Here is a 27,556-nt window from a genome sequence, read left to right on the forward strand (position 1 = left end):
TTGTTCTGTTTGACCAATTCTGTATTTTTTACTTGGTTCTTCCACCAGTTCTCTTCTGCCTGACTGTTAATGAGAAATCTGAGCTTGTTGATAATAAGGACCCTTAATTGATTATAAGTACATACTTCTTAATTAATTTCAATTAAAAAATATTTAAAATTAAATTTTGAAAACTAATCACATACATAAACAAAAATGAAAAATGTTCTGAATGCCCTCAAATGACACTAAATTCTCTATACTTGGTGATAATACAAAGGAAATTACACTAGTTTGTGATATTCATTATTTGCAGAAATTGTTAACCAGCACTGGCCTTTTTTTCAATTTAAACATCTTATAGACAGTGAGAATTTGTTTGCTCTCCTTAATACTTCTTACATTATTATTAAAAGGAACACCAGTTGTCCTATTCAAGTAAGATATTTAGCAAATCCCTTGTTGATGCACATATACTATTTTTACAGAGAAATTTAAATGCCTGTTTCATCTTAGAACTGTGACAATTTTGGTAACATAATTCTTGAAAGATCTAACAAATTTTCTCACATTTGAAAGTTTTAAAACATTAAACATAAATGAAATGTCATTCCTGATGATCAGGCACCGTGTTTATCCAATCTTTTTTCAAATCATAGGCAGAGAGGTCAGCAGAACATTTTGCAAAAGAAAAATGGATTTATACTGAACTTGAAAAAGGAACCACTTGCTTTCCAGCCACGTACACTTCAGAAATATTCCGATCATCACCTGAAATAACATAGTCAAAAGAGAGAATTGCACATAACTCTATGCACTGATTTTATTAATTAAAATGATGCAATCCACAAAAACTTGTATTCTTATATATCGTTTGTATTCTTATATATCATTTTCAGTTACCCATTTCCTAAGACTGAGAAAGTGTATTTCAAGAGAAATAGTCAGACGCCATAAACACCATAAACATCAATGGGCATTAAACTACTCATGCTTCTTTGAAAAAAAAAAAACACATAGCGTTCAGCTGCTGCAGTGGTGTCATGTATTTTCTATGTATTTAGCAGATTTAAAATCTGCAAATATATACCAGTACAGAAATAGCTGTTGCATACTATCTGAACTAACTCAGGTACCAGGCAGCAGTACCACTCAGGTACCACAACAGCAACTGGTCTGCAGAAATCAGATTTTGTTCTGAACTGGTGATAGGCTTTGCATAAAAAAAAATCAGTATTACTTTTCTGTGAAATATGATTTAGCTTTTGCTATAAAGACAGATGAGGTTATGAATCTGGCAATTAAACTTATACACCTGTTCATGCTAAACTGACTACTTTTTGTTCTTTTGTCCCCCCCCCCAAAAAAAAAAAACTCTTTAATTCTTATTTAGCAGTTATAAATGAATGCAAAGCAACCTCCACATTGATTTAGAAGATCTGTGACATATACAACAACACGAGAGCTTTATGCACATACCTAGATAAAGGAACTTCTCAAGACTGTCCTGTAAAAAATGGGAGAAAAGCAAATTCAGAAAGCAGTATCTGCAAACCCAGATGATAATTATTAAAAACTGATGAAAACAACTGATGAAAAGAGTTTTCCTATATATTCCTATATACTGCTGTCGTGGTTTAGCGCGGCCGGCAGCTAAACACCACGCAGCCATTCGCTCCCCCTCCCCCTCCCTCTCTAGGACGGGGGAGAGAAATGGAAAGTGAAGCCCGTGAGTTGAGATAAAGACAGTTTAATAAGACAGGAAAATAATAATAATAATAATAATAATAATAATAATAATAATAATAATAATAATAATACAATGGTGATAATAGTACTACTACTAATAATGTGTACAGACAAGTGATGCACAATGCAATTGCTCACCACCCGCTGACTGATGCCCAGCCTAACCCCGAGCAGTCCGGCCCCCTCCCCCAGCTAGCCACCTCTATATATTGTTTAGCATGACGTCAGATGGTATGGAATACCCCTTTGGCTAGTTTAGGTCACCTGTCCTGGGTCTGTCCCCTCCCAGCTCTTACTGCACCCCCAGCCTGCCTGTTGGCAGGACAGAGCAAAAGGCTGAGATGTCCTTGGCTTGGTATAAGAACTGCTCTGCAACAATTAAAACATCGGGGTGTTATCAGCACTCTTCTCATCCCAAGCCAAAACACAGCATTCCATCAGCTACTAGGAAGAAAATTCTGTTCTAACTGAAACCAGGACAACTGCCTGCAGACAGTAAAATTAAAACTTAATATACATGTTTTGTCATAATTAATTTTCAGTAGGGAGGATGTATGTCTCCGGAAGAAAATACTGCAGAAATTTGACAGTATAAACAAGTATATGGCTAAAACAGTGCTTTCCTCTTTTTAGAGCTCTCTTATTTTTGGAAAAATAAGGCAAAATTGTAAACATTTTTATAGTCCCAGGAATTTAGCTTCAGTTTTCACTAGTGAAGCCAAGGTAATTCAGCTTTCACTTAGGAACGGATTGCCATTATTGAGTTTAAACTCCAAAAGTTAACTAAAAGTAATTATTCTTCCTTGGCTGCGGTGCTGTGGTACTGCAATTAGCTAACTGTAATTATCAGCTAGAGCTACTGCATTTAAATGCTACATGCTTTTTTTTTTTGCCTTTTTTTTTTTTTTCATGGTGATATATATGCCCGTCATTGAGATAGTGAGATTCTGACAAAATCCCTGTACCTCTTGGTTTGAGATACAGACAGCAGTAGGGCATTATACCCAAGTTACTGTTACAGGAAAGACCCTGAAGAGACTTACATTCTGCCTGTATCACAGACCTTCCCCACGTTATTTCCAGTAATTTTCTGGATCATTAATCCTGTTCAGATTACCTCAAAAGTATCGGTAGAGAACAAGTCAAAAGGGCTGTCTGAAGCCTTGGTGTTGATGAGCAGTGCATCAAATTCTTTGCCAACCTCAAAGTTTCCAATCACATCATCTAGTCCTAGAGCTGAAAGAGAAAATAAGCTCACAAACAGATCCTCCATGCAAGTCTCTTTCCATTATATGGAAGCATCTAGCAACCTATTTGTGATGTTCATGAAAAAAAAAAATATTTAGATGACTGCAAAGAAAAACATAAAAGCAAATAGAATGTGTAGGTTAGCATCTGAGTTTTTAAGCAACTCTTCATAAAAAGCATGTGTATTTTGGTGAATTTTTGAAGGGCATCTGTTAAGCATAAAGGAAATCTATGAAAGAATTTGAACCCATCTTAATGTTTGTTCTTTGAATGTTCTCTTTTGATTTTATGTCATCTCGGATCTGATGTATAGACCACCAACTGTTTAAAGTGGAACAATAATTGCTTACGTTGCAAAAACTATATTCCAACAGGGGTGTCGAGAGAAAGTCAGAGAAACTGTAAATTAGATAATAATATTCACGTTGCAAAGGCAGTGTAAGATTAAATTGTTTATGTTTATAAAACACTTTAAGCAATGTTGACAGGTTGTATGGACATATTACAATAGTAATATATAATTTGATAATAAAAGGTTTGTTGAGAGCTCAACTAAGGGTAATTAGTAATAACAAAGAACAATATGGTAGGAAAAAAAGTCATAGCCAGATATGCAGGTCCGATACCCAGGTGTAAGACTTGTCTTATGCTCTGTTATACAGCTTTATTATTTCATGCTTCATTGCAGCCTCTCGTTTTTGGGTACACAAGCACTGAAAAACTACAATTTTATCTTAAGTGAAAGGGTTTATTGAATACCTAAGTAGAGACCTTTGAGGTTGCTTGAAAATAATTTAGGATAACTTTAAGTTTTTAACTTATCTGCATATTATATCATAACATCATAGAATGGCTTGGGTAGGAAGGGACCTTGAAGATCATCGAGTTCTAACTCCCCTGCCATGGGCAGAGACACCTCCCACCAGACCAGGTTGCTCAAAGCCCCATCCAGCCTGGCCTTGAACACCTCCAGGGAAGGGGCATCAACAGCTTCTCTGGTCAACCTGTTCCCATGCTTCTCCTGGGAAGCATGGTAAGCATGGAAGCTTTCCATGCTACCCTCACAGTGTAGAATTTCCTCCTAACATTTGATATAAATCTCCCATCGTTTAGTTTAACACTATTTCGCCTTGTCCTATCATTTATCTGCCTGAGTAAAAAGTTGCTCTCCTTTTTTATAAGCCCCCTTTAAGTACTGAGAAGCTGTGATGAGGTCTCCCTGGTGCCTCCTCTTCTGTTGGCTGAACATCCCCGGCTCTCTCAGCATTTCTTCACAGAGAGAAATTTCTCCAGCTCTCTGATCACTTTCATGGCCACTCCTCTGGACCCACTCTAACAGCCCCACATCCTTCTTGTGGTGGGGGCCCAGACCTGGATGCAGAACTCCAGGTGGGGCCTCACAAGGGCAGAGCAGAGGGGCACAAGCACCTCCCTCCACCTGCTGCCCACCCCTCTGCTGATGCACCCCAGGATGCAGTTGGCCTTCTGGGCTGCAAGCAGACACTACTGGCTCATGTCAAGTTTTTTGTACACCAGAACCCCCAGGTCCTTCTCTGTCAGGCTGCTCCTTGTGAGTTCTTTTCCCAGCCTGTGCTCATGTCTGGGACTGCCCTGACCCAGCTGCAGCACCTTCCACTTGGCCTTGTTAAACCTCACGTAGTTCATATGGGCCCACTTCTCCAGCTTGTCCAGGGCCCCTTGGATTGCATCCTGTATTGGGTTTACATGGCAAGTTTTTGGTAGCAGGGAACTGCAGGGGTGGCCTCTGTGAGAAGAATACAGAAGCTGCCCCATGTTAGATAAGGAATAGTTTCAGCCACCTCCAAAAGGACCCGCTGCTGGCTGGAGCCAATCAAGGGAACAATGTTGGTTGTGTCTCTGGGAGAGCAGATTGAAAAAAAGGGGAAAAAAAAACTGCTGAACAACAGCAGCTGGGAAAGTGAAGGGTAAAAAGCAGCCCTGCAGACCCCCAGGTCAGTTCAGCAGGAGGGCAGCAGGAGGTGCTCCAGGCAGGCAGCAGCAGTTCCCCTGCGGGCTGTGCAGGGAGAGGCCCCTGGTGGAGCAGGCTGTCCCCCTGCAGCCCATGGGTCCCACATGGAGCAGATCTCCACGCTGCAGCCCCCCCACGGGTGGAGGAGCCCCCGGTGGAGCAGGTGGATGTGGCCTGGAGGAGGCCGCAGCCCATGGAGAGCCCCCGCAGGAGCAGGCCCCAGGCCGGAGCTGCAGCCCGTGGAGAGGAGCCCACGCAGGAGCAGGGGTCTGGGGAGAGCTGCTGCTTGTGGGGGACCCGTGCTGGAGCAGTTTGCTCCTGGGGCATGGATGGACCCCGTGGTATGGAGCTGTGTGGGAGCAGTGCTTGAAGAGCTGCTACCTGTGGGCAGCCCCTGCAGGCTCAGCTCGGGAAGGACGGCATCCATGGGAGGGACCCCACAGGGAGCAGGGGCAGAGAGGGACCCTGAGGGCGCAGCAGAGATGAAGCATCAGGGACTGACCACAGCCCCATTCCCCTGCGCTGCTTTGGGGGAGGAGGTGTAGAAGGTGGATGAGGGAAAGGTGCTTTTATTATTTTGTTTTGTTTTGTTTTAGTTCAGTTTAGTTTCTCACTGCTCTATCTTGTTAGTAATAGGTAATAAATTTTTATTAATCTCCCTATGCTGAGTCTTTTTTTGCCTGTGACAGTAACTGTTGAGCAATCTGCCTGTCCTTATCTCAACCCCTGAGCCCTTTCATTCTATTTTCTCCCCCCTTCCCTTTGAGGAAGGTAAGTGAGAGAGTGGTTGTGGTTAGCTCAGCTGCCCAGGTGGGTAAAAGCACCACACACCCCTTCCTTCTGTTGTATCAATGGCAGAACTCAGCTCGGTGTCATCTGCAAACTTGCTGAGGGTGCGCTTGATTCCGCTGTCGATGTCATTGATAAAAGATATTAAACAGCACAGGTCCCAGCATGGACCCCCAAGCAACACCACTCATCACCAGTATCCATTTGGACATAGAGGCATTGGCCACAACTCTGGGAGCAGCCATCCAGTCAATTCCTTATCTAATGAATGGTGTACACTTACATATATAGCTATAATCTATAATATGTATGTGTAATATAATACATAATATACATACATATTATACATACAGTACATTAAAAATGTTGAAACTCCTCAAAATGGTGAAATGTTTTGGCTGTCTACCAACTGTCAACTACAATTTTGTCATATTCTTTTAGGTTTGTGAACAGAATGCAGTTTTTAAAATAAACACAAGAGGGTGATAAGTGTTTAGGGTCTCAGCAAAGTATGACAAGAAAAAAAATCTCTCGTTTAAATTTGCCCAGACTACTTGTCTGGAGTACTGGAAGGCTGAACGAGTAATTTATATTCTACCCTTACAAGTGGTAGAACTTGTTGAAATCAATACATAAACAATCTTACTATATTATTGTAAGCTTAAGAACCCAGATAAAACAAGCACAAGAGTAGCTGGGAGGGGAAACCATATACAAGTCCGGGATTTTATTTTTCCATTCTGTATATGAACTAACTTACTCTCAACCAAGATGAGTACCGTATATATTCTGGGGGAAACAAACAAACAAACAAACAAACAAACAAACAAACAAAAACAAAAACAAAACAAAACAAAACAAAAAAAAAACACTCTCTTTTTTGTCCTCTGACCATTTTCTTTCTTACTTACTTCCCTACGTTACATTACATTCCCTACATTACATTTCTTACCTACATTACACCCTACAGTCCTTGTCCACAGTCCAGACAGGACCTATTTGAAGGCATGTTCACTACATCTTTCAAGCTTCCACTAATAGTTTCCAATTAATTGGTATTTTTTCACAACAACAAAAATGTTACATTGAAAGACTTGGGACCAGTTCTTTATGAGGAGGAGGGTGCTTTTCTTTTGACTAAAACTCTAACAAATTTTTGGGAGCAAATATGTGGATTTGCTCTCTGTGAAATGACACAAGTTCTGTCATTTGCTTGTGTCAAACTTTACTAATTGTATAAATCCATATGTGCATACTGATTGTGGCAAAACATTTCAGTGAGACAGAATAACATATATACTATATAACTATATTCTGCAGATGCAATTTTGTCATAAATAACTCTGATACATATCGTGCTTAAACTTTGTGCTGTACTCTCACCATGGGGAAATTTGCATAATGTTTTGATTTGCTAAAAAGACAGTCAAAAGCTGCCTCATTGAGATCTCAACAAGAAGAAACAAAATTAGAAACTGATGACAAACAGGATGCGTGATTTTACAGTAATTGCACAGCTTTTTCTTACATTTTGGTTGCTGAGAAAACAAAGTCTTTCCAATTGGTGTGACAAATTTACAAGCACCAATGATTAAGAAGTCTGAGGATCTTTTCAAATAAAATGTACAGCCCTGAAAAATCATTAGGATGCCTTTATTAAACTCTCAATACTAGTACAAATGCTTTTCTGTAGTGAGAGTGGTATTGTTATGAGAGAGCGAAAGAAATCTGTTCCAAGCAAATATAATTTTAGACTTCACTCTGGAATCAGAAAATCTTTAAGTTCAGCCATCCTTTATAGACAAGGAGACATAATATCACAAAAAAAAAAAAGCGAAAGTTCTCTCTATATATTATAAAGAAATTTCTTCTTACCTTGGCTTCCTCCTAAAGTTGCAAGTCGAAAAACTTCTTTAAGAGTAAGTCCTCTTTCATTGACTTTATTAATTTGAAGGGTGGTAGATGCCATCATTGTTTTCCTGATAGCATCAAGCATAGAAGCTGAATATCCCCCAGCAACATCTAGAAGGGATAAGAGTCTTAGAAACAAACTTTGGGAATATTTCTGGATTAAATTATTATGAGCTTGATTTAAGTGTTACAAAGTGCAAGAGGTAGTAAACATGAAAAGGTTTACTGCTAAGCATTGTCTTTGAATGGGTGATTCCTGACATGAGTTCTACAAGGTCAGGTAAATAAAATACAATGCAGAACTGAAACTTGATCTGGAAAAGTTGTTGTTGAGGCAGTTTACTGTTAAGGCAGGAACAAAACTGCTCAAACATCTTTTGACCACCTCTACATATTAAGCCACAAATTGGTGGCATGATGGCTTTCCAATACACACATGAAGGTATGTTTTTGTATCTTCCAGCAATTTCTAAAATAGACCATTTTCTAAGAAAGCTACCAACCTGTGCCGAGGCCAAGCTTCACATTGTGTTTGAGAACCTTTTGTACACTTAAGATGCCACTGCTCAACCTGGATTGGAAAAAGAGATGTCTTCTGTATTATACACAAAGGAAAGTTATTTCTGCAGTTCAGTAAGAGGACTTCGGGCAGTTTCAGGACAAGAGTTCTTAGACTGCATGTAATAGATCATGTTTATTAAACAGGGATGAACCATTTACATTCATAAATTTGGATGATGGGTCTTAATCACTAAAACAACTTTTCCTAAAGGAAACTTTTAGTTTTCTAATAAAACAGTTTCAGAGTTATCTTTTGAAAATAAGCTCTTAGTATGTTTGTGAAAAAAATCTAAATATGATGTAAAGTGTACTCCAAGGAGATGGTAGATCATTTCACAAGCTCCAGTAAGCCATTGCAAACAAGCTACTGATTATGTTACAGGCAAAATGCCCGTAGCAGTCATTTTTAGTACCCCAATAGGATACTGTATAGTATATAATTTCTGTGAATATAAATATATTTCAGCCTTTCCCATTTCCCAATAATATATATGTATTCTGGGTGAGAAGGAATTTGCCATTGATAGGACAGTCATAAGAAACTAAGTTTAAAAAAAGAAATACTCGTAGTGATTATACTCAAAAATAACGTCCGTCCAGGGCATACCACATAGAAGCAGAACATGAACAGCCATGCTTGATCCAGTATGCCACTTCTGGTGAAACGGAATATGATATATGCAGCCTTCCTTCTGTAGGCTGGACTAGTGAGGCACTGGAACAGGTTGCCCAGAGAGGCTGTGGGCCCCATTCCTGGAGGTATTCAGGACGAGGTTGGATGAAGCCGTAGGCAACCTGATCTAGTGGGTGGCATCCCTGCCTATGGCAAGGGGGTTGGAAGTAAATGATCTCTAAAGTCCCTTAAAACCTGAGACATTTTATGATTCTATAGTATCTTCACACTATGTGAAAAACAGCTCTTTCCAGTTGTACACCATTAACTTATTTTATTTACTTACGAAAAATTAGAACTGGGGCAATGTGCTACTGCAGATCCACGAAGATTAAAAAGTTCCAGCTCTTCATCAGAAAGATAACAGCCATGAGCCATCACTGTCTAAATAAAAACAAAACCAACAATTTTAGAAAAAATAGCATTTTCTTCAGTATCTGTAAATTTTTTGCTGCACTGCTTTTAACAGCCAAAATGGCACCTGTTACTGTCAAGGGTAAAGGCATGCCATTCTTGAATGAAGCTTTTGAAATCAAGAAGGGAGGAACTCTCATTAACTTCAATAAGCCTGAGATCCCTCTGCCTATTTTCATTTACTTATATAAAAAGATGGGGTATCTTGTGGTGGTTGTGTTTGTCACTTATGAACTAGCTGCAAGAAGCAAAAGAAAGAACTGCCTATCTGGCATAGTACTGTAGTAACTTTATGATGTGTATTTCATATCATAGAGATTAAGCACTGGGGCCAAGAGTGTAACAGATACAATGGAAAGATGTATGTACTTAGTGTGTTTCTCATTGTCTCTCTAAAGTTTTGCACTAGATTGCATCTAGAATATTCTTCAATTAAAACTGGTTCATTTGCTGTAAATCTGTAGAAAAAAAAATGTACAGGAAAAAGCAGTGTGCAAGAACACTGTAATATGAGGATAACTGGCTACTGCTCCAGAATTACCAGCTCCTACATCACCAGCTTTATCTATCCTTCCAATCCTACTGTTCCCAGCCCTGTTTAGACTCTTAAAAATAGGCTCAGGGAGTATTAATACCTTTATTGTTCATCTCCCCTAAAATGCCTACATAAAGTATAAGCTTGTCTAAAGTTTCAGTCCCTTCACCAACACCTGTGCAACAAAGAACATAGAAACAATTTACTCTTTCCCAGATGCCACTGACTTTGACAAAACAGTACAAACTTTTCAGGTAACTACAATTAACCAGAATATTCTATACATGAATAAATCTAAGCTATGCTGTGAAGTTGATATGCAGCTACCTTGCTGGTAAGCAGCTTGTTTTTATCATACAGTTCAGTGTAACTCTGATAGGAAGGAAACATATTCTCCACAAGTTTGAGTTCTTCTTCAGTCTCACTTATGTGACTCTGCAATGAGAAAATAAATAGCGATGAGTCCTTTAAATAGCATTATAGCATTTCAAACTTCTGAGCAACCTGCTGCAAGCACATAATGATAGAAAATAGTCTTTCTAAAGCATATAGCTAGATCTTGTCCTTGGGTTTCTATTTTCATTGGAGAGATCCCTGTGATCCAAAACAATAGCTCAATTTCTTCCTTTAAACTTGATCTGAAGAGGTATACCTGGATAGTCTGTCCCTGTAGCATGATGACTTAACAACCAAATTGGTATTTAGCAAATGTTAAAGTAATAAATAAAATGATAGATATGACCATGATGTAAAAGAAAGATAGAAGCCTACCACAGAGTGGACCCTGGGATCGGGGTAACACACAGGGTAACTGCTCCATGTATCTTCAGACAGACTGATCAATTTCTGGTCTCAGACACAAACCTGGTTCCTCCTGTGTGGAGGCTGAAGCATGTACTTTCTGTATTTTCAAATGCTCACCTTGTAATGACAAACAGTCCTAATGTAGTGTAGCTTTAAAGCAACATATACTAGGACTGTTTAACCAAAAAAGAAAAATCTCAAAGGTTCAACACACCTATAAGCTTCAAAATATGCCTTTTTTAAATGCAGAAACTTTATTGTAGAGGAAATTCTACAACAACATTAACAATGTTAAATAAGATAGAAATATGAGTAATTGAGACAAAAGATGAGCAATTCTTTTCCCTTCTGAAATCTGCCCTGTACAGAAACAGCAGATGGCCGAGAGGCAGACATAACAACCTTGGACAAGGGACAGCAACCTTTAGCAACCCAAGGGTTACTCTAACTTACAATACTTGGTGTCAGTTTCCTAGTAACCATGCACTGGGGCTTGATGAATTGTGCATCCTTCAAGCTATGAGCCTTCTCATTTGCTGTGGAGGTCATAGTACTATTGTAGAGTACCTCTAATAATTCAAGAAGAATTTAAAAGACGGGTTCCAAGTTAAGAATGTGGTTTAAGTGCTTTGTGTAAATTGTGAAAATGGCTTGATCTTTATGCTTTCTATCCAAAATATTTAAGTTGTAAACAGAGCTCTCAGAATTTACCTGCACGTGTAGGTCATGAGCTTGTGCTAAATCACCAAGTGAACGCAGCAAATCTTCTGTGCAGGAAGGGCCAAAGCGGGGGGTTACTATAGGTTGTACCCTTGGATACTGAAAATATTAGAAAGACATGTTTGTGATTCCACATATGTATCAGCAACCATAATTAAGACAATCGTTTACACAATTAGATTTTAGCTCTATTGCTTATTCTTTTCTTCAGACTTGCCAATGTGAATAAAGCTCACAGTCATTTTCTTATTTTTATCAGAAACTTCCTCAAAGTAAGAGAATCCTGAAACTTCATCACAGAAGTTCTGCTGAAAACCGGTTTAATGAAACTCAGTGAAGTTCATTTCATTAGAACTCTTTCCTCAAGTCTCTGAGATTTTATCAGACTTCAGCAGATGCACTGGATGCTTCTTCACATTTGCTCACAGTCAAGTATGAATTATAAGAGATAAATCAGACCTTCTTTTGATTTGTACTTCTGTGAGCATCAAAGAGGTAGTGATGTAAAGATGCAGAGATACGTAAAGCCAAAACCTTTTTCGTCTTTGATCTTCTCTGCTCGTGATGGAGCGGAGCAAACTGTCCCTATACTCTGCTGTCCCTATACTCAACAGACAGGAAGGCTATTGGTAACACCAGATATGCTGTTCAGTAGGAAGCTGTGGATACCTGGACTAGAGCTACAGGTGTTTACTATGCACAATGTAATTTGCACATTTGCACATATAGACAATGGCTTTACAACTCTGCCTTCAGATACAGGGAATACCTACCGTTCTTTGTGCACATGGAACCACTAGAAGAAAGTGTGTGATATCTTGTCTTGCAGTTTCTTATACCATCTCCCAGACACAAGCAGCTCCGGACTTCTGAAGATTAGTATACTTACTCTACCAATACATATGATTTAAGCATTAAACTCTAGGCATCTACTCTTGCATGTTTTGAGCCATAAACATTAACAAATGGAGCTATCAAAATGAAAGGGCTGACAAGAAAAATTATATCCCTGCTTTTAATATTGGAGTGTCAACCTGTACCTACAGAATTTCTTTAGAAATACACTGGAAGACATGTGGTGACCCAAAACACTGACATGGTAATGGATTAGTAACTGTGCTGTAAAGACACCAATCTGTGTTGGTGAAAACTTCTTTTATTTGTCTATTTATATACCATAGAGTAATGGACTGACTTCCATCTGCCTTTAACAGAAAATTTTCCTCTGCAAGAAGCTGAACACTTTTAAGTGAATAAAGAATGTTCACAGAACATTACTCTGCTGTGTTCAGACCACACAAATCTGAATTTGTGCTGCTAGAAGTCAATTTCACAGCAACACAACTAGAAGAACACTTTGCAGACTGATGATTTCTGTCTGCTATACAGGAAGATCTATATTTATTGACTTGTCACTAAGTCAGTAGAATTTGTCAATGAGATTAACTATTTCATGTATTCACATAACATCTTCTGTATACAGAAGTGAACAGAAAGGAGAAGTCTACTTACTTGCCTTTCCGTTAGCTCTCTAACAAACCTGAAAAAGTATAGGGAAAAATCTGTTATAAATTTGTCACCTGTGATCTGTGTTATAAATTATGAAAATAGAGAAAATATTTACTTAAATGTTCTGTTAAGCATTTCAGGCATCTATCAACTTTTTACAGGAAGTTGTGCCAGATTCTCAGATGAAATAAGAAGATGCAACACAATCAGGCCAGGACAGTTACAAAAAAATATGCTAGTTTGGAATTTGACCTTGAATATGCAGAATCTTTTCCATTTGCAATAATTAACTTTAGACACATGGTAATTACTTTGTGTTCCCACCGGAAACCAAATACACATAAACATTAAATTAATTTTAAACATAATTACATCCTACTGTTGCAACTTCAGAAGAAAAAAAAAAAAAACACACAAAAAACAAAAACACTCTTATATGCCCATGAATTTAAACCACAGCATTAAACATATTATGATTTTAAAATCCCATTTGTAAAAGATACCGCCATATTTTGTACATTGCTTACAGTAGTTACAGATGTCCTCATGCACTTAAAGGACCCTTAATTTTCTAGATATGTTTATATTTATGTTAGTGTATATTTACCTTCTATGAGGTAAATCTACATAAACTACCTCACAGAACTCTTTGAAAAGCTCCCAGCAGCCAATATGGACAGTCATTACTGTTCATGGAGCAATATGGAGCAAATAAAGCTCCCTCTGACTTTGAAGAGAAGAAATACCTTAAACACTTGTATGCATAATGCATAGAATTTCAAAAAGCCTTTACAATATATTCTGATCAGGGTCTCTGAAATTTTATGCCATAGTTTACCGTCCAAAAACTCCATAGTTTTAGTCACAATAAACATTGGATCAAATCTGTTAAATATGTTTAGGTGGAAAAGAAAATAAATGCTGGAGACTAGATTCACAACACTGGCTAGTGCCATATCACCAGTTGAAAGTGAGAGATATAAGCTAAATTTCTGCAATGAACAAAGGACTTTTAACACACCGTTGCTAAACTTTGCAGGGTGAATTAGGCTTTTGTCTGTCCATCTCTCCTCCTACTGATTCACCAGATATAATAAATAAATATATACCAGATCAGAAATTGTAATGCAAATACCATTCTCAAGAGATAATACAAAACCTTAGGATGGCTGTTTTCATTTTTTCACGTGCATTACAGAGAATCAGCATGGTTTTAAAACCTAAAGAACTAGCTTTAAATAACCTGTGCTTTGTTGATTTATAACTTCTCTATAAGGAAATAAGCTCAGGTTCAAACAACCAACTTCTTCAGAACAGGTCTGAACATGGGTGTTCCACTTCCAGATGACTGCTAGTGGCATATAACATATTCTGCTTTTCATTTCATGAAATTTTTATTCAATCCTGTTCACATGAGAAGGGCAGATTGAAACAAAACACTTTGAACTGAATATTATCTCTGTGCCTACAGTACAAACATTTCTGTAGGTTAACTGCAAAGAATTGAAATCAGTGTAATAAATTTTTTGACAGTGTGATAGATCACATTTCTCTCTCTCTCTCTCTTCTTTTTTTTTTTTTTTTAATAAAAAAGTCACCCTCTTAAAGGGAGAGCTTTTTCATCCTCTGAAATTGTACTGGTGAGGAGATTCAGGCCTGATGAGGTGAGTACTCCTGATCTATGCTGACAAGCACAGATCTCTTCTCTAGACAGCTGTCGAGTACCTATGGCACACTCTCATCCAAAGCTGAAGAACATTTGTTATTAATATAATTGCACGGGAAGGGAGTAGAGGCACAAGATGGGAATTGAAAAGCTATTTAGATCATTTTGAAGCTTTAAAAAATGGCAGAACTGGAAGTGCTACCACGCTCAGGCCCGTTCAGTGGGATTCACTGTATTACAAAAACCAGGGATTTAGGTGAACAAAAGCAACTGTTGGTACAGTGCAGGTGACTAATACTATATGTTTCAAAATGTCTCTAAATACAAACACGATTTATAACCCATGACTATTTCTAACTTTTAAGAGCATTGTTCTAGCATGACTTGCAAAAATAAGATGGCAATTTCACTCAAGTGATGTAAGAGGTTTACAATACTGTTAGGTATTTACTCTTTCAGCATGATATTTGAAACATTTACACATTTGTATAAATAACCCCGTGAGCAAAGTCCTACATCTGCCTAAGCATTTTCAGAAGGTGGACACAGAAGACAGGGGAAGCCTGAGACAGCTGGCTCCCATGCTTCAGCCCTGGATTCCCCTCCAATGTACAACAAATCCACCATGCACATTATCTTCACTTGATTATCCTTCATTCACTCATTTGCAATTTAGAGTAGTTTCACTGGAGAAGAAGAGAACCAGAGCACATTTAGAAGTGGGTAAAAAAATGAAAAGCCAACTCCTACCACTGGAGTAAAGCTTTATCCTAAATGGGGAAAGGAGATAGCTCAGAAGTTAATGGGGGCAAAGGAACTGATTCTCTACCTCTCCACCCCTGTCAGGTCACATAACCTCTACCCAGACAGCTGTGAAGGGAAAAGAAGAGGTAGAAGCCAGACCATAACACACAGGTCTTCTCCAAAATGTGATGCTGCAGCTTCTCACTTCCTTAGGCAAAGCCATGGAGAAACTGAACATGCTGTGCAGCAGCTGGGTAAGCATGTATTGCCAGAACTGTAGAAAATAATACTGTAAGAAGAATAGGATAGTTCCTACACCTGTAAATCCTTGATCACGGCTTCACCCTCACTTTCAAGTGCATTAAAGTCTTATTTCTAAAGGTTGTGCCAATAATTTAATAGTCTTACCTTTCTGTCTCTTGAACAGAATCAGCTGTAGTCTCTTTGTAGTGTGGTACACTGTCATTTATATCCATACAGACTTTGCCAACAAATGCTCGTTGTCCAAATTTATCTGTTGAGATGCGTAAGAAAATAAAACTCAAAATCACTTGTTCTTTACAAAAACTGCTAGAAAAACCTGAATTGAAAAGAAAATAGTAAATTTCACATCTTCCACTTTCATTTAAGATGAACAGAATTTATGTTGTTTTCTTGTCTTTAAGTTGGGGCCATACTTGTGATCTTTAAAGCCAAAAAGGAAAGAGAAAAACTGCATTTAAGTAAGAGTTCTCCTCTTCCACATTAGTACCCAACTTTGTGTTATAATTGAGGACTGAATTACCAGTAGTTTAACCACAACCAGAATTCATAATGGTAGTGAATGAAGATGAGCACTGTGAAGCAGAGGATGAGAAATGTCCCCCAGCAGGGAGAAACGCATCAAAGTACAGTAGCTGCAGTAGGTGGTCACTCTGAGCTAAGAAAATGCATGAAGATGTCAGCAAACCCTGTTTCCTTAAGAGAAGGTAATGAGAGAAGTCCTAAAATGACTCCCATTTGCAGCTAGAGCTACTTCTGGCCTACTTATTGAGATTTATCAATGCTGTGACTCAGAACTTAGGTGTAACACAACAGAAATACATGTAACATTAAATTCTAAGCTTGTAAATGTTTTCCTAAATCTTTTTGCCCATTGTTTAACATCTGAGATGTTGAGTACACCACTTTCAAAGTTCTAGGGTTTCCTAAAAAATCAGAAAGACTATGAAATTTTTGGTGGAAGCTGATTCTTATTGTTTCACTCTCCTATGGGAGCTGAGCTTTGAGAATTCTTGCAAGAAACACAAAACTTGAAAAGAAATGACAGGGATTTGCAACAGTGAGCAGAAAGAAGGGATAAGGTCCTGATGCAACTCCCATTGTTCTGGTTTCAAAGGGGGTGTGGAAATTTTTGATGTTGATTCTCAACTGAAACATCAGAGTATCAGGAAGTTAAAGCACTGACTGCACCTCTTGCCATTCAGCCCTTTAATCCTCAAACAGCAAAAGGCTAGAAATAGCAGAGGACTGCCCTGTAGAAAAACTCCAGCAGACCTCTCTCAAGCTCAGACAGGAGCTGATTTGGGAATGAAGTCCAGCAGAGGCAGAGGAAGAGGAGACAGTAGAGGAGAGATTGTTAAGCAAAGGGTAACTAGGCAGGATTTGGGGGATGTGGTATGACAGAGAAAATGAATAAAAAAAAGTAAAATTAACAAAATTGAAAGACAGATCCTTAGCTACTCTAAAACTCCCAAGCTCTGTTTCCTTCAACTAACAGTCTGCATAGCATCCTTGAGAACTCACTCGTACCATCTTACCTATAATTTCAGCCAGAAGAAGAGACGTATCTGTGTGAATTGAAGCAAAGTAGCAAGCTGTAGTGGTGCCATTCTTTAGAGTTCGTCTCTATAAAAAGAAATCAGTTTCAACAGTTTGGAAAAATATAGTCTAGCTGCCAAAATGCAGAATAGGCTGTCTGATTTCAAGCTGCAAGAACATTTGGTTATTGTGAAATTCCATGGGAGTTACAGTGAAGTTGGAAGGTAAAATACAGATTTTTAATTTCATAATAGCTTTTTAAAGTCTGAATGTTAATAAACACAAAAAATCCTCTTCCAAAGCTATACAGGTTTTTAACAATGGTTTAATAAACCCATGGAAACCAGTCTGTATTTCCTTCACTCAAAGTAGAAATAAAATTCTGATTTATGTCTAACTTGATTTTTACTTAGAAATACAAACAACCAGTCATATATGTTATTTCCTAGTTTGGAAAAGCTCTCCAGTTTTCATAGTGAAGCACTGTAAGTAACTGCAAAGTAATACCTTTGGGAGAAAGTAGTGTTTTTTATTTGGCTATCTGATGTGGCTGGGAAAAATAACCAGGCTTTCAGGTACACAAATTCTTCATTATCCCTGAGGCCAAAGTAACAAACTCCAGAATAGAAGGAAGCTGAGAACCACTGCTCAGAGTGTAATTTAATTATTTATCTAATTATATAGTTTGAAAGGAATGGGTGCATTGCTATCTGTTCATATTACTTTTGGAGGACATACCAGCAGATGAAGAGTCATGTAAAGTTACATTAAGTCATCAAATCATTTATACTTTCACTCGATCTTGAGACTAATGCATACGATATTGATGTCCTATCTACCAGAAGGGCTTAAATTGGATTCTGGCTAGAATGTAATGTGAGAATACATATTTTTTTAACAGGCCAGAAGGTGAGACATACAATGCAACTTTTAAGAATGGCTACACCAAGCTATTTAACAAACATGAAGCTAAGCTCTGTATTTTTCATAAAACATTCAAATTAAAATCTTAATTAAACTAAAAATATGTCTATGGGTGTGCCTAAAATGAGTCACAAAAATAATGTCACTGCTGAGACAAACTACCTTCATCTTTTTTTTTTTAGTTTTTAAGACCCCCAAATGTGTTTTTTTAATTCATTTTTATTATTATTCCTAAATATTAAATATTCCTAAATATTAAATTTTTTATTCATAGAATTGTTGTTTAATGAAATCCAAAAACTTTTTTTTTTCCAAAAACATCCGCATAAAAAATCAGCTTTTCTAAAATTTGAGGGACAGAGGTGGTTCCAGATACAAAATGGCAAATTTCACTTAATTCATTTGTTTTAGCAACTACAGAAAGTATTTATTGGACACAGAATATTGGCTTGAAACATTTCACTATGTTTTAAGTACAAGTCCAAAAATATAGATACATATCTGCTTCCTACAGGTTTAGTCCCATTTCTAACAGTGGAAGGTTATTATAAGCCCCAAAGCATGATAAGTGCTCTTTAAAAAAAAAAAAAAAAAAAAAAAAAAAAAAAAAAAAAAAAGACTATCCTTAAATTGTTAAAAGCTAGTACATTTTTCAAACCCATTCTTTGTTTATTTGCTGTTAACTCGTTTTTGGCCTCAACTCATGCGAAAGAGTTGTACATATTGCACAAAAGATTACTTCTGCTTATCATTTTTAAATTTAGCACCCATTTCCTTGTTTCTACGTCACCAATTAGTATAAATTTTGGTCTATCTCACCTAGGCCAGTTGTTTTTTGTATACTTTTAATTTACTCCTTATTTGTCACTTTTATAAGATAAACAAACCAACTATTTTTAGTCTCCCTTTCTATTTTCCCATGTCTTTGATTTTCCTGCTGTTCCATCTCCACTGCATCTCCACTGCACTCTGCACTCCTCTTGCCCCTCTGAGCTCTGCAAGAGATATTCAATATAAAGCTGTGGCACTGATTTATAGAAAAAAAATAAAAATAAAAAATCCTTACTCATTCAAATGCCTTTCCCTGAATCACCGCTGAAGATTCAGAGAGGCTTTTACTGAGCTAAGGCAATTACGTCCAAGTTACTTGCAAAGCAGTACATTCATTTTGTCTTCCAACTTGATTAAGACTGTAGTTTAACTGAGAAGGTGGCTCTCAGAACACCTATATTCCTCAAGCCATTTTGTACTTTCCAGTTTGGACAGGAAACTATTGGTTCCATAAGAAAGACTGTTTTAGCAACAAGAAAACAACAACTAGCAATGCAGAAAATATTAGTTATTTAGATGGCTGGATTCTGTTCTGACACATCTGGCCATGAAGCATTGCAGAGCTACTGGTATTCTGCAGCATTATGGGTGAAAACATTTTTCTGATCTTGTCCTGTTTTATATCTCCAGGGAGAGATGAACCATTGTGTTGAAACTTCTCCAAATAACTGAATTCTCACTGGCAATTCTTTTCCAGGTAATGTTATTAAACATGCTGCAAAATGAGTGCTTGTTCTGGGCTAATCTCACCACATCTGAACCAATGGAGACAGTATGTTGAAATGAGGTGAGATCACCTGTAAATTATACGTAGCTGAAGGCGTGTGCTTGTGACTACATTTTATGACCAAGCTGCTCCTACTGCTGTGATTGTGCTAGATGGCAGAAAGCTGTTTTTTTTTATTTTTAAGATTTGTGTTGCAAGGACAGTATTTATTACAGGTTCATTACATTATTATTTTGACAACACGTTGTCAGAGTATTAGACAAACACAAGACAGTTTATAATGGTCATTAAGACTTAAGAAAGACTTAAGATCTTAAGAAAATACTTCAGTGTATGTATTAAGAGGTACATTTCAGTTATAGCACAGAACCTACTCTGCAATGTGACCTTGCTGTTTATTGTTCAAGTGGAATTTGACCTCAAAGCCTTTATATTGCTCAAAATCAGACTAGCTCAAATACAGCCTCTCTCTTTAATTCACAATACCATCAACAGACTTCTATCAGCAATGAAAGGTATCCCTGCTACAGGGTCCTCAGCTACAGAATCTTCTCACTCAATTGCTCCAAAACACCTCAGACTTTTTGTTGGTGAGAAGTGTCTCCTACTTCACAAAATCATTGCAGAAGATATGTTCGTAATACAGACGTTTTGTGCAGAAAAGGAAATAACCTCTGAAATGTTTTTTGTTTGTTTGTTTGTTTTTGTTTTGTTTTTTATCATGTTTGATCATTTCTGAATTAAGGTTGTCAGCACCTACCGGCAATGCTACCTCTGAAAGTACTCTTAGATGCTTGTCAGTGTACTCAGATATGAGAAAAGATGATTAATGAGATGGTTCTTAATCAATCACATGATTAAATTAACTGTCTTACCAGCAACAACAGAACAAGAATGGAAGTAGCAGGCAATGATCTTGGCTATCAACTAGAACAGTGGATGTGTTGTCAGTTTTATCTGGTTTTCATGACATTAAGACACATTCTCCTATTTCTGCTGACCTGAAAATTTATGTATATTTTACAAGTAGTAATGTTGTCAAGCAGGTAAATGAAATATAGAAAAACTTACAACAACTCTGGTGTACACTTCTTCTGCAAAATCACTGTCTTTGAATTTGGCTTCCGTTGGGAATGTGTAAGTAGTTAACCACTGCAAAAGAGGTAGATCTACTCTTGTTCCAGCAAATGAATACTGAGGAGCATGAATATGTGTGTCAACCAATCCTGGCATGAAGAATTCACTAGGGAAAGAAAAGAAAACAGCAACAGTCCAAAACATCCAAAACTTTTTCCAAGAAAAGTAGTTTTTAATTAAGCAGTATGTTTGAGCAAAAGCCATCAGAGTAAATGACAAGTACAGATCAACCTTACTATTTCGGCACCAGCATATCCACTCCTACTACACCCCTACCCATACTCCTTTACTATATGAATTACTTGTTTAACTTTTATACAGATTTATATAGGTACCTGCAAGGAAAAAATCTGTGGCTAGAAACTTATGTAAGTGCATGATGAATCCAATTGTCTGTAATGTTTACCCAGACTGAATACCAGTAAGTAAAGCCGAACTGATTTCACAATAATTAAAGTTATTTCACAGAAGAATCCACCTGAGCAAGAGAAGATTCACTCTAGATCCCTAGCATAGATATATTTGTAATGCCTCTAGATGTGAGATGTTCACAGCTACAAAACTAGAACTTTCTGCATCCCAGTTTTCTACTACTATATAAATGTATCTATATATATTACTCACTCAGTGAATTTCAAGGTTTAATGAAAGAACAGCGTGTCTATGAGTGCATATATAGATGCTGGACAGAAAAGGAAAAAAAAGAGCTCTGTTCAGTGTCTTGACAGGAAAGGTGTCTTTACAATGAAAGTGCAATAAGGTTCGTTGCCATGCAGTACTCATATAATAACAGGGATGAGTACATCAACATCACCATGAGGTTCCTATAATTATTTTGTTTTGTGCTGGAACTCCATATAGGATCAAATTTCCCTCAGCCTTCCCCCCTTCTCCCTGGATACTGAAAAAACAGTGATTTTGTCTCTGTAATTTCCCTTCTTCATGTTTTCCTGTATGCTAGAAATGCTGAAAGATCTTTCTCAATCTTACCCTTATTCCCAGCAACTTCCATTTTCCCCAGGCTATTTCAAGTGGAGAAAACATCTGATGACTCATGTATGCTGTACGATAAGTAATCCAACAAAGCATACAAATTTTTTAACAGCTGAACACTAAAACTATGCTGCAAATCTAGACTCAACTACAAGTTGCTTACGGTTGTGCTATTGTGTGTAAAGCATTGTAGGTACAATCCAAAACTTCACTAGAAAGGCGGGGGATTTCGTTGGCTGAACAAAAAAGAAACACTCAGAAATACATGGCTCTGTTTTTAGAGGGTTTAATACTCTAATTTTATTAGTTTTTATTAGGGAATGTGTCAAAGCCCAAGCACTTTAGTTTTATATCTGCAGTATCAAGGCTACCTACATTTATTAAGTCTAGAGTTTCGAGCAGGCACAGCCTGCTGCTAAGAATATGCAATCTAAAATGAAGAAGACCATCTAGGTAAATGATTTTCTCAAGGAAGATCGTGGTCTTACACTTTGTATGAACTGAAGAAGTTATGCATGAAAACTAAATACAGCATTTTGGTGTGCACAGTACATGTCAGCCAGCAGAATTCAGTGATGGCTGCAGTCCCAAACCAAGGAATGCAAAAAGTACACAGATGGCTTGCACTGCAGGCCTCACCCAGAATGCAGGCAGCCCTTGGATTAAGAGCTCTTGCAGAACTGAAAGGGAGTTTTGCCCATAAGATGGGATTTAATATATTCCCTGCCTCAAGTTATTCACACCTGCACTGCTTTGCTTAGAGAGTAAAATGCATTTGCTGAAGTTAATCTGAATACAACACTTACTGATGACTCAGTTCTCTTATGTCAGATGTTTTGAAGCCCCACTTCTTAGCCAGCTGCTCTTGCTGATCAGCTTGCTCCAAAAACACAATCTAAAAGAAAGGAAAAGATAGTTATATACTTTAAGTATATATCCTACTTTACATGAAGGCAACAGAAGTCATATCTTAGAACAGATTTTACACACTTACTACAAAGTGATAGGTTTGCATTGAAATACTTGTTATTCTTGACTGTTGGGTTTGATTTTGAAATACCTACTCACAACCTCATGAATAGCACCACACCATTTGTAACTCGGAAGAAAAGAATTAATTCACTAAAACTAATAATTCACTAAAAGTATTTAGGCCCTTCAGCCAGCTGAATGAGATATCTATCTGCATGGGGCTTCGAACACAGACCTGCTGAAATTTCTGATGAGCAATAGAGAAAATGTCACTCAGACACTGAAGTCAAAATGAATGCAGAATGACTAATGTTAGAGCTGCTAAACCAGGAGAAAAAAAAAAATAAAAAGGAAAAAAAAAGGAGAAGGGGAGAGAGAGAAACATGCAATACCAGATGGCAAATGCTGGAAACGGGTGTTGCCATGGAAAAGAAGTGACTATTATATACTTTTAGAGCGCAGATAAATAAAACACTTAAATTATGGATGAATGAAAAAAATATTTTTCAAAGGAACTGAATGCATGAAATAAACCTAACCCTGACACCTGGGCCATTACTGCCAAATGCAGCTGTAGATGAATCAGAAACACATGTATATTATTTCCAAACAAATTTCCCAGCAGGACTGCTTGGTTTTCCAAGAGATGTTCCTCAATCCTTTAGTAGGCCTTTGTTCTTGACATCTTTCTAACACTCTAAGGTTCTTGAGGTCCCATGTTTGGGCATTTTCCTGAGTATTTGCTCGTACATTCCAGGTAACTGCCCTGGTGACCTGGGAACCAAACCTTTAAATTGGTGCTGCACCTTAACACTATAAAGGCAAGAAGAAACCCTGTGCCAAAGTCACTACTGAATCAGAGAAATGCATGGATAAGAAGACTGGCTATCTGCTTGCAATGAAGCACTTTTAGAAAGTTATCACAAAAAGCAACAGCTGCTAGGACCAGTGCTCTAACATTTCAATCAGTTCTGATGTGTCATCCATGTGATGGGGCTAAAGGATCCAAAAATGAGGAGCTGTGTGGTCCCTGTCCTAGTGCCTAGCTCAGCCCCTTTTTTTTATTCCAAGTGATTTCTAAAGCACTGCCATCAACACATAGCTGGTCCAGCCAACTACATATTAACCCTGACATAGTAAACACTGACTGCCTCCAAGCATCACAGTGCAAATAATTCTGCTAACATAAGAGTGGAAAGTAAATTATATTGCCCCTAAAAATATGCCTTTTTTTTTTTCTTTTTTTTTTTAATCCAGCAGTGCCTGTGTGTAACTTTGTTTCTGGCTCTGACACTCATAGATGAACATGAGTAACAAGTCATTTCTTCTCTTCATGTCACATCCTTTGATGCTCAGAGGAAGAAAGGCTGAGAGAGCTGGGGGTGTTCAGCCTGAAGAAAAGAAGGCTCCAGGCGGACCCCACTGTGGCCTTTCAATACTTAAAGGTCTTATAAAAAGGATGGAGAAGGACTCTTAACTCAGGTAGGTAATGACAGGACAAGGTAGAATGGTCTTAAACTATAAGAGGGAAAATTTAGATTAGACATTAGGAGGAAATTCTTCACTGTGAGGGCAGTGTGGCACTGGCACAGGCTGCCCAGAGAAGCTGTGGATGCCCCACCCTTGGAGGTGTTCAAAACCAGTCTGGATGGGTTTTTGGACAACCTGATCTGGTGGGAGGTGCCCCTGCTCATGGCAGGGGGGGTGGAACTTGATGATCTTTAAGGTCCCTTCCTACCCAAGCCATTCTCTAATTCTACGGTTCTATGATCCTTCTCAGCCTTCCCTGTCTCCACAATGATTAGCTACCAGCATTAACACGTATCTCTTTCCTGCCACTGACCATCATGCTGTCTTATTTTCAGCCTCAGTGAGCTGCTGCCAGCACTGTTTAATGTGGCTACCATATTCAGCACTTTTACAATTAGAGATGCAATGCCTATTGTTTGTCATGTTCTCAGAACTGGAACAGGAGGCTAGATGAGAGACAGGAGCACTTATTAGACCCAGCTCCTGAGCAAATAGGCCAAACTGTGGGGAAGGACCAAGCAATGAACCCCAAATGGTTGATGTTGACTTGGTACCTTCCTCCCTGTACACATGCCACTTGCTATCCCAACTGGCTTAAGCTAAACACTCATGTTTGGCAATACTTGATAACACTGACTCATTCCACAGCTCTTGCTCTTTCCATGCCTTCAGCAGGAGCTTTTATCTTTGTTCTATTTTCTTAATATTTTACTCAACTATGTTATTTACACCAATGTTTCACTGGCAGCTCACATTTTGCAGCTGACTCTATTTTCTTTGCCTCAGGGAATACCATTCTTTCTATTGGCAGTTCCTCAAGAGCAGTACCACAGCGCCCTACAAACCACTCAATTAAACATAGGCTTATTTTGTTAACTTGTGGTAACTTGGGTCACCAAACCTGACAGCAATGTTTTCTCTGCTAAAGTTCCCTTTTCATCTACAGGTAAAGCACACAGAGCTGACACTTCATCTCCTGCCTTTACCAGAGAACTGTCCCTCCTTGCTGCGGGGCCTGGGCAGTGTTTCTATGGCATCAGATGTATGCTCCTGCTGCTTTGAGGACAGACTGGGACTAATACTGAAGAACAACACCTGGCTGCACAAAAAAGCTGGTCTGCTCACCTCTTCTGAGATCATGCACAATTTTTCCATGATGGAATCTGCAACATGAGGCAAAAGAATGATAGCTGCATAGTTAAGTTTAATTATTTGGGAGTAACACTGACAAAGTATTGGTGTATATTTTGACAACAAAGGTAAAAAAATTTCTAACCATCTTTGCAAAGCACCTCTTCAGTGATTCCATTGGAAGTGCTGCATGAGGCAAAATTATGAAAAAAAAAAAAAAAAAAAAAAAGAAAAAAAAAAAAAGCTAGAGGGTACCAAAACTCACTGTATTTGATCCTGGAATTTAAATAGTAAAATGACAGGAATTCTCAAAAAGATAAAAATATGAAAGTCCCTGCTGCACTATTCTGGTGGAAATTTCCTGTTTGGATAACAGTGTTTTCTGGAATTTTTTTAAAGAACTGTGTGGGAATGTGCCAATTAATGCATGAAAAACACTACCCAGTGAATCCTCGTTCACTAGGAGAAAGGGAGAGAGTGACTCTGCCTGAGAGCAGAAATTACTAGATACAACCTACTAAGTTGTCTGGTTTCCAAGAAAATCCCTTATAGGTCTTGATTTCCTAAGAGCATGGAGTAGTCACTTTTTAGCAGACGTTACCATTTAAGAGAGCAAGACAAGATACAAGTTTCTGCCTCCTGCACCTGAGTAACACAAACCAAACTACTCATTCAGGTCTATTGCTTTTAGTTGACACCACCCAATAGAGAGCTTTGAAAGTTTGTATTCACCTCCTGTAGGCCAACATACAGCTTCTCAGAGGCCTTGCTATTGCTTGTACCAGACTCCCCAAGAGCAGCTATAAGAACCGTCTTGAAAGAGGCCCTCAAGAACCCGTGTGGATGGTGAGAACAAGCTGTAAGAGCCCAGAGTGTGCTTTGTGTGTATTTCAAATGCTGCTGAAGCCTGACAGAGTAGTTTAGTCACCAGAAGGAAAGAAAATGACTTTTTTTATTACACACAGGGTGGCTATGTACACTGCTGAGCCTCGAAGAAATTAACAGCCCACCTAGGCAGTGTGTGCTGTGAAACCCAGTGCCACTGTTGACCCTGTCAGGGGAAAGGTGCAGCTTCCCTGCCGGGATCAGTCCTGCACTACCTGTGACTGAGTGTTATGCTCGTTCTTAAACTTACCATTAACACTCCCAACCTTACCATTTTCCTAACTTTCTACGGGTACGTGCCACGTTTTTGTTGTTTCTTTTCCCTGCGACGAGCAGTAAAAGCTTCGCTCGGATGTGCACGAGTACCGAAGGGGGGGGGAGGGGGGGCGGGGGCAGAGAGACGGCAGCGCCATTCCTGCTATTTCGGCACTCGCCACCGGCACAACCTCCCCAAAACGCAGCCGAGGAGCCCTCTCCGCGCCGCGGGGACGGGACGGGGCACCCAGGGGAGGCTCCGGGCCCCTCCGGGCTGCCTCGACGGGGGGCGCTTCCCCCGGCGGCTCCCTCACGGGCTCCGGACCGCGGCCGGAGCCTAAGGGGTGGACATCGACGCCCGAGGGGCACGGGGAAGCCCGGAACATCTCCCCCCGTCCCTCCGCATCTCCCTCCCGTCCCGCCGCCGTCCGCTCCTCACCGCGCCGCCGTCGTCCACCCCCAGCAGGTGTCCGTGCAGGATCTCCATGGGGGTAGAGAGCCGGGAGTGCACGAAGGTCCCCCTGAAGACGTGGGCGAGCGGCGGGCGCTGGGGGGAGCCCATGGTGGGGGCGGCGGGGACGGCTTGGTGGGGGCCGGAGCAAGCGGGCAGCTAGCACCCGCGGTCTGCCGCTGCCGACGGCGGCTTCCCGGACCTGTCATCATCTCCCCACCCCCCCGGTGACTTTCTCCTCCGCGGGGAGGGGTTTGGGCTGCGGGAGGCCCGCCCGGCGGGGCGGGAGGCTCAGACTCGCACCCGCCTCCGCCGCGGGGAAGGAGCTTTGGGTGTGGGGGGGGAGGACACGGGAGGCGCCCGCGGGGCTGCGAGATGGCGGCGGGGCCTCGACGAGCGGGGCCCGGCCTCGATGAGGCGGGCTCGGCCACGCCGCACGCCGACCGACCGACGGACAGACCGACGGACGGACCGGCGGCGGCCTTCGGGTCCCCGCCGAGGTGCCCGTGAGGGGGTCGCTCTCGGCAGTCCGTGGGAGCACCTGTGGCGCCGTGCCCCGTGCAACTGGTGGTTTGTCGGGTGTTTTTGGAGCAGACCCGCCTGTAAACGCCGTGGTCGGTAAATGCGT

General features: G+C 39.5%; 1 protein-coding gene across 1 annotated transcript; it reads right to left on the minus strand.

Annotated features, from left to right (window-relative positions):
• On the minus strand, window positions 1-27,123 carry GDA (guanine deaminase). The gene is made up of 14 exons (XM_084503845.1): window positions 26,917-27,123; window positions 22,511-22,599; window positions 20,646-20,817; window positions 17,092-17,179; window positions 15,701-15,806; window positions 12,886-12,913; window positions 11,365-11,472; window positions 10,177-10,284; window positions 9,187-9,284; window positions 8,170-8,237; window positions 7,631-7,777; window positions 2,846-2,964; window positions 1,459-1,486; window positions 1-750 (listed from the first exon to the last, which is right to left on the minus strand). The coding sequence occupies exons 1-14, from the start codon at window positions 27,037-27,039 to the stop codon at window positions 680-682; spliced, it is 1,353 nt and encodes a 450-aa protein (XP_084359971.1). The 5' UTR covers window positions 27,040-27,123; the 3' UTR covers window positions 1-679.
• Between the last annotated feature and the right edge of the window lie 433 nt (window positions 27,124-27,556).

This window comes from Aythya ferina (genome assembly GCF_964211825.1).
Source record: "Aythya ferina genome assembly, chromosome: Z".
Lineage (NCBI taxonomy): Eukaryota > Metazoa > Chordata > Aves > Anseriformes > Anatidae > Aythya > Aythya ferina.

What these genes read in the sequence shown, in the direction of transcription:
- GDA (XM_084503845.1), bottom strand. Translation starts at nt 27,039, where the DNA reads ATGGGCTCCCCCCAGCGCCCGCCGCTCGCCCACGTCTTCAGGGGGACC. An exon ending in AAGTGTACACCAGAGTTGTT is followed by an intron (nt 17,180 to 20,645) that starts GTAAGTTTTTCT and finishes TTCTTTTTATAG; the next exon opens with AGACGAACTCTAAAGAATGG. An exon ending in GAAGCTTGGCCTCGGCACAG is followed by an intron (nt 7,778 to 8,169) that starts GTTGGTAGCTTT and finishes TATCCCTTCTAG; the next exon opens with ATGTTGCTGGGGGATATTCA.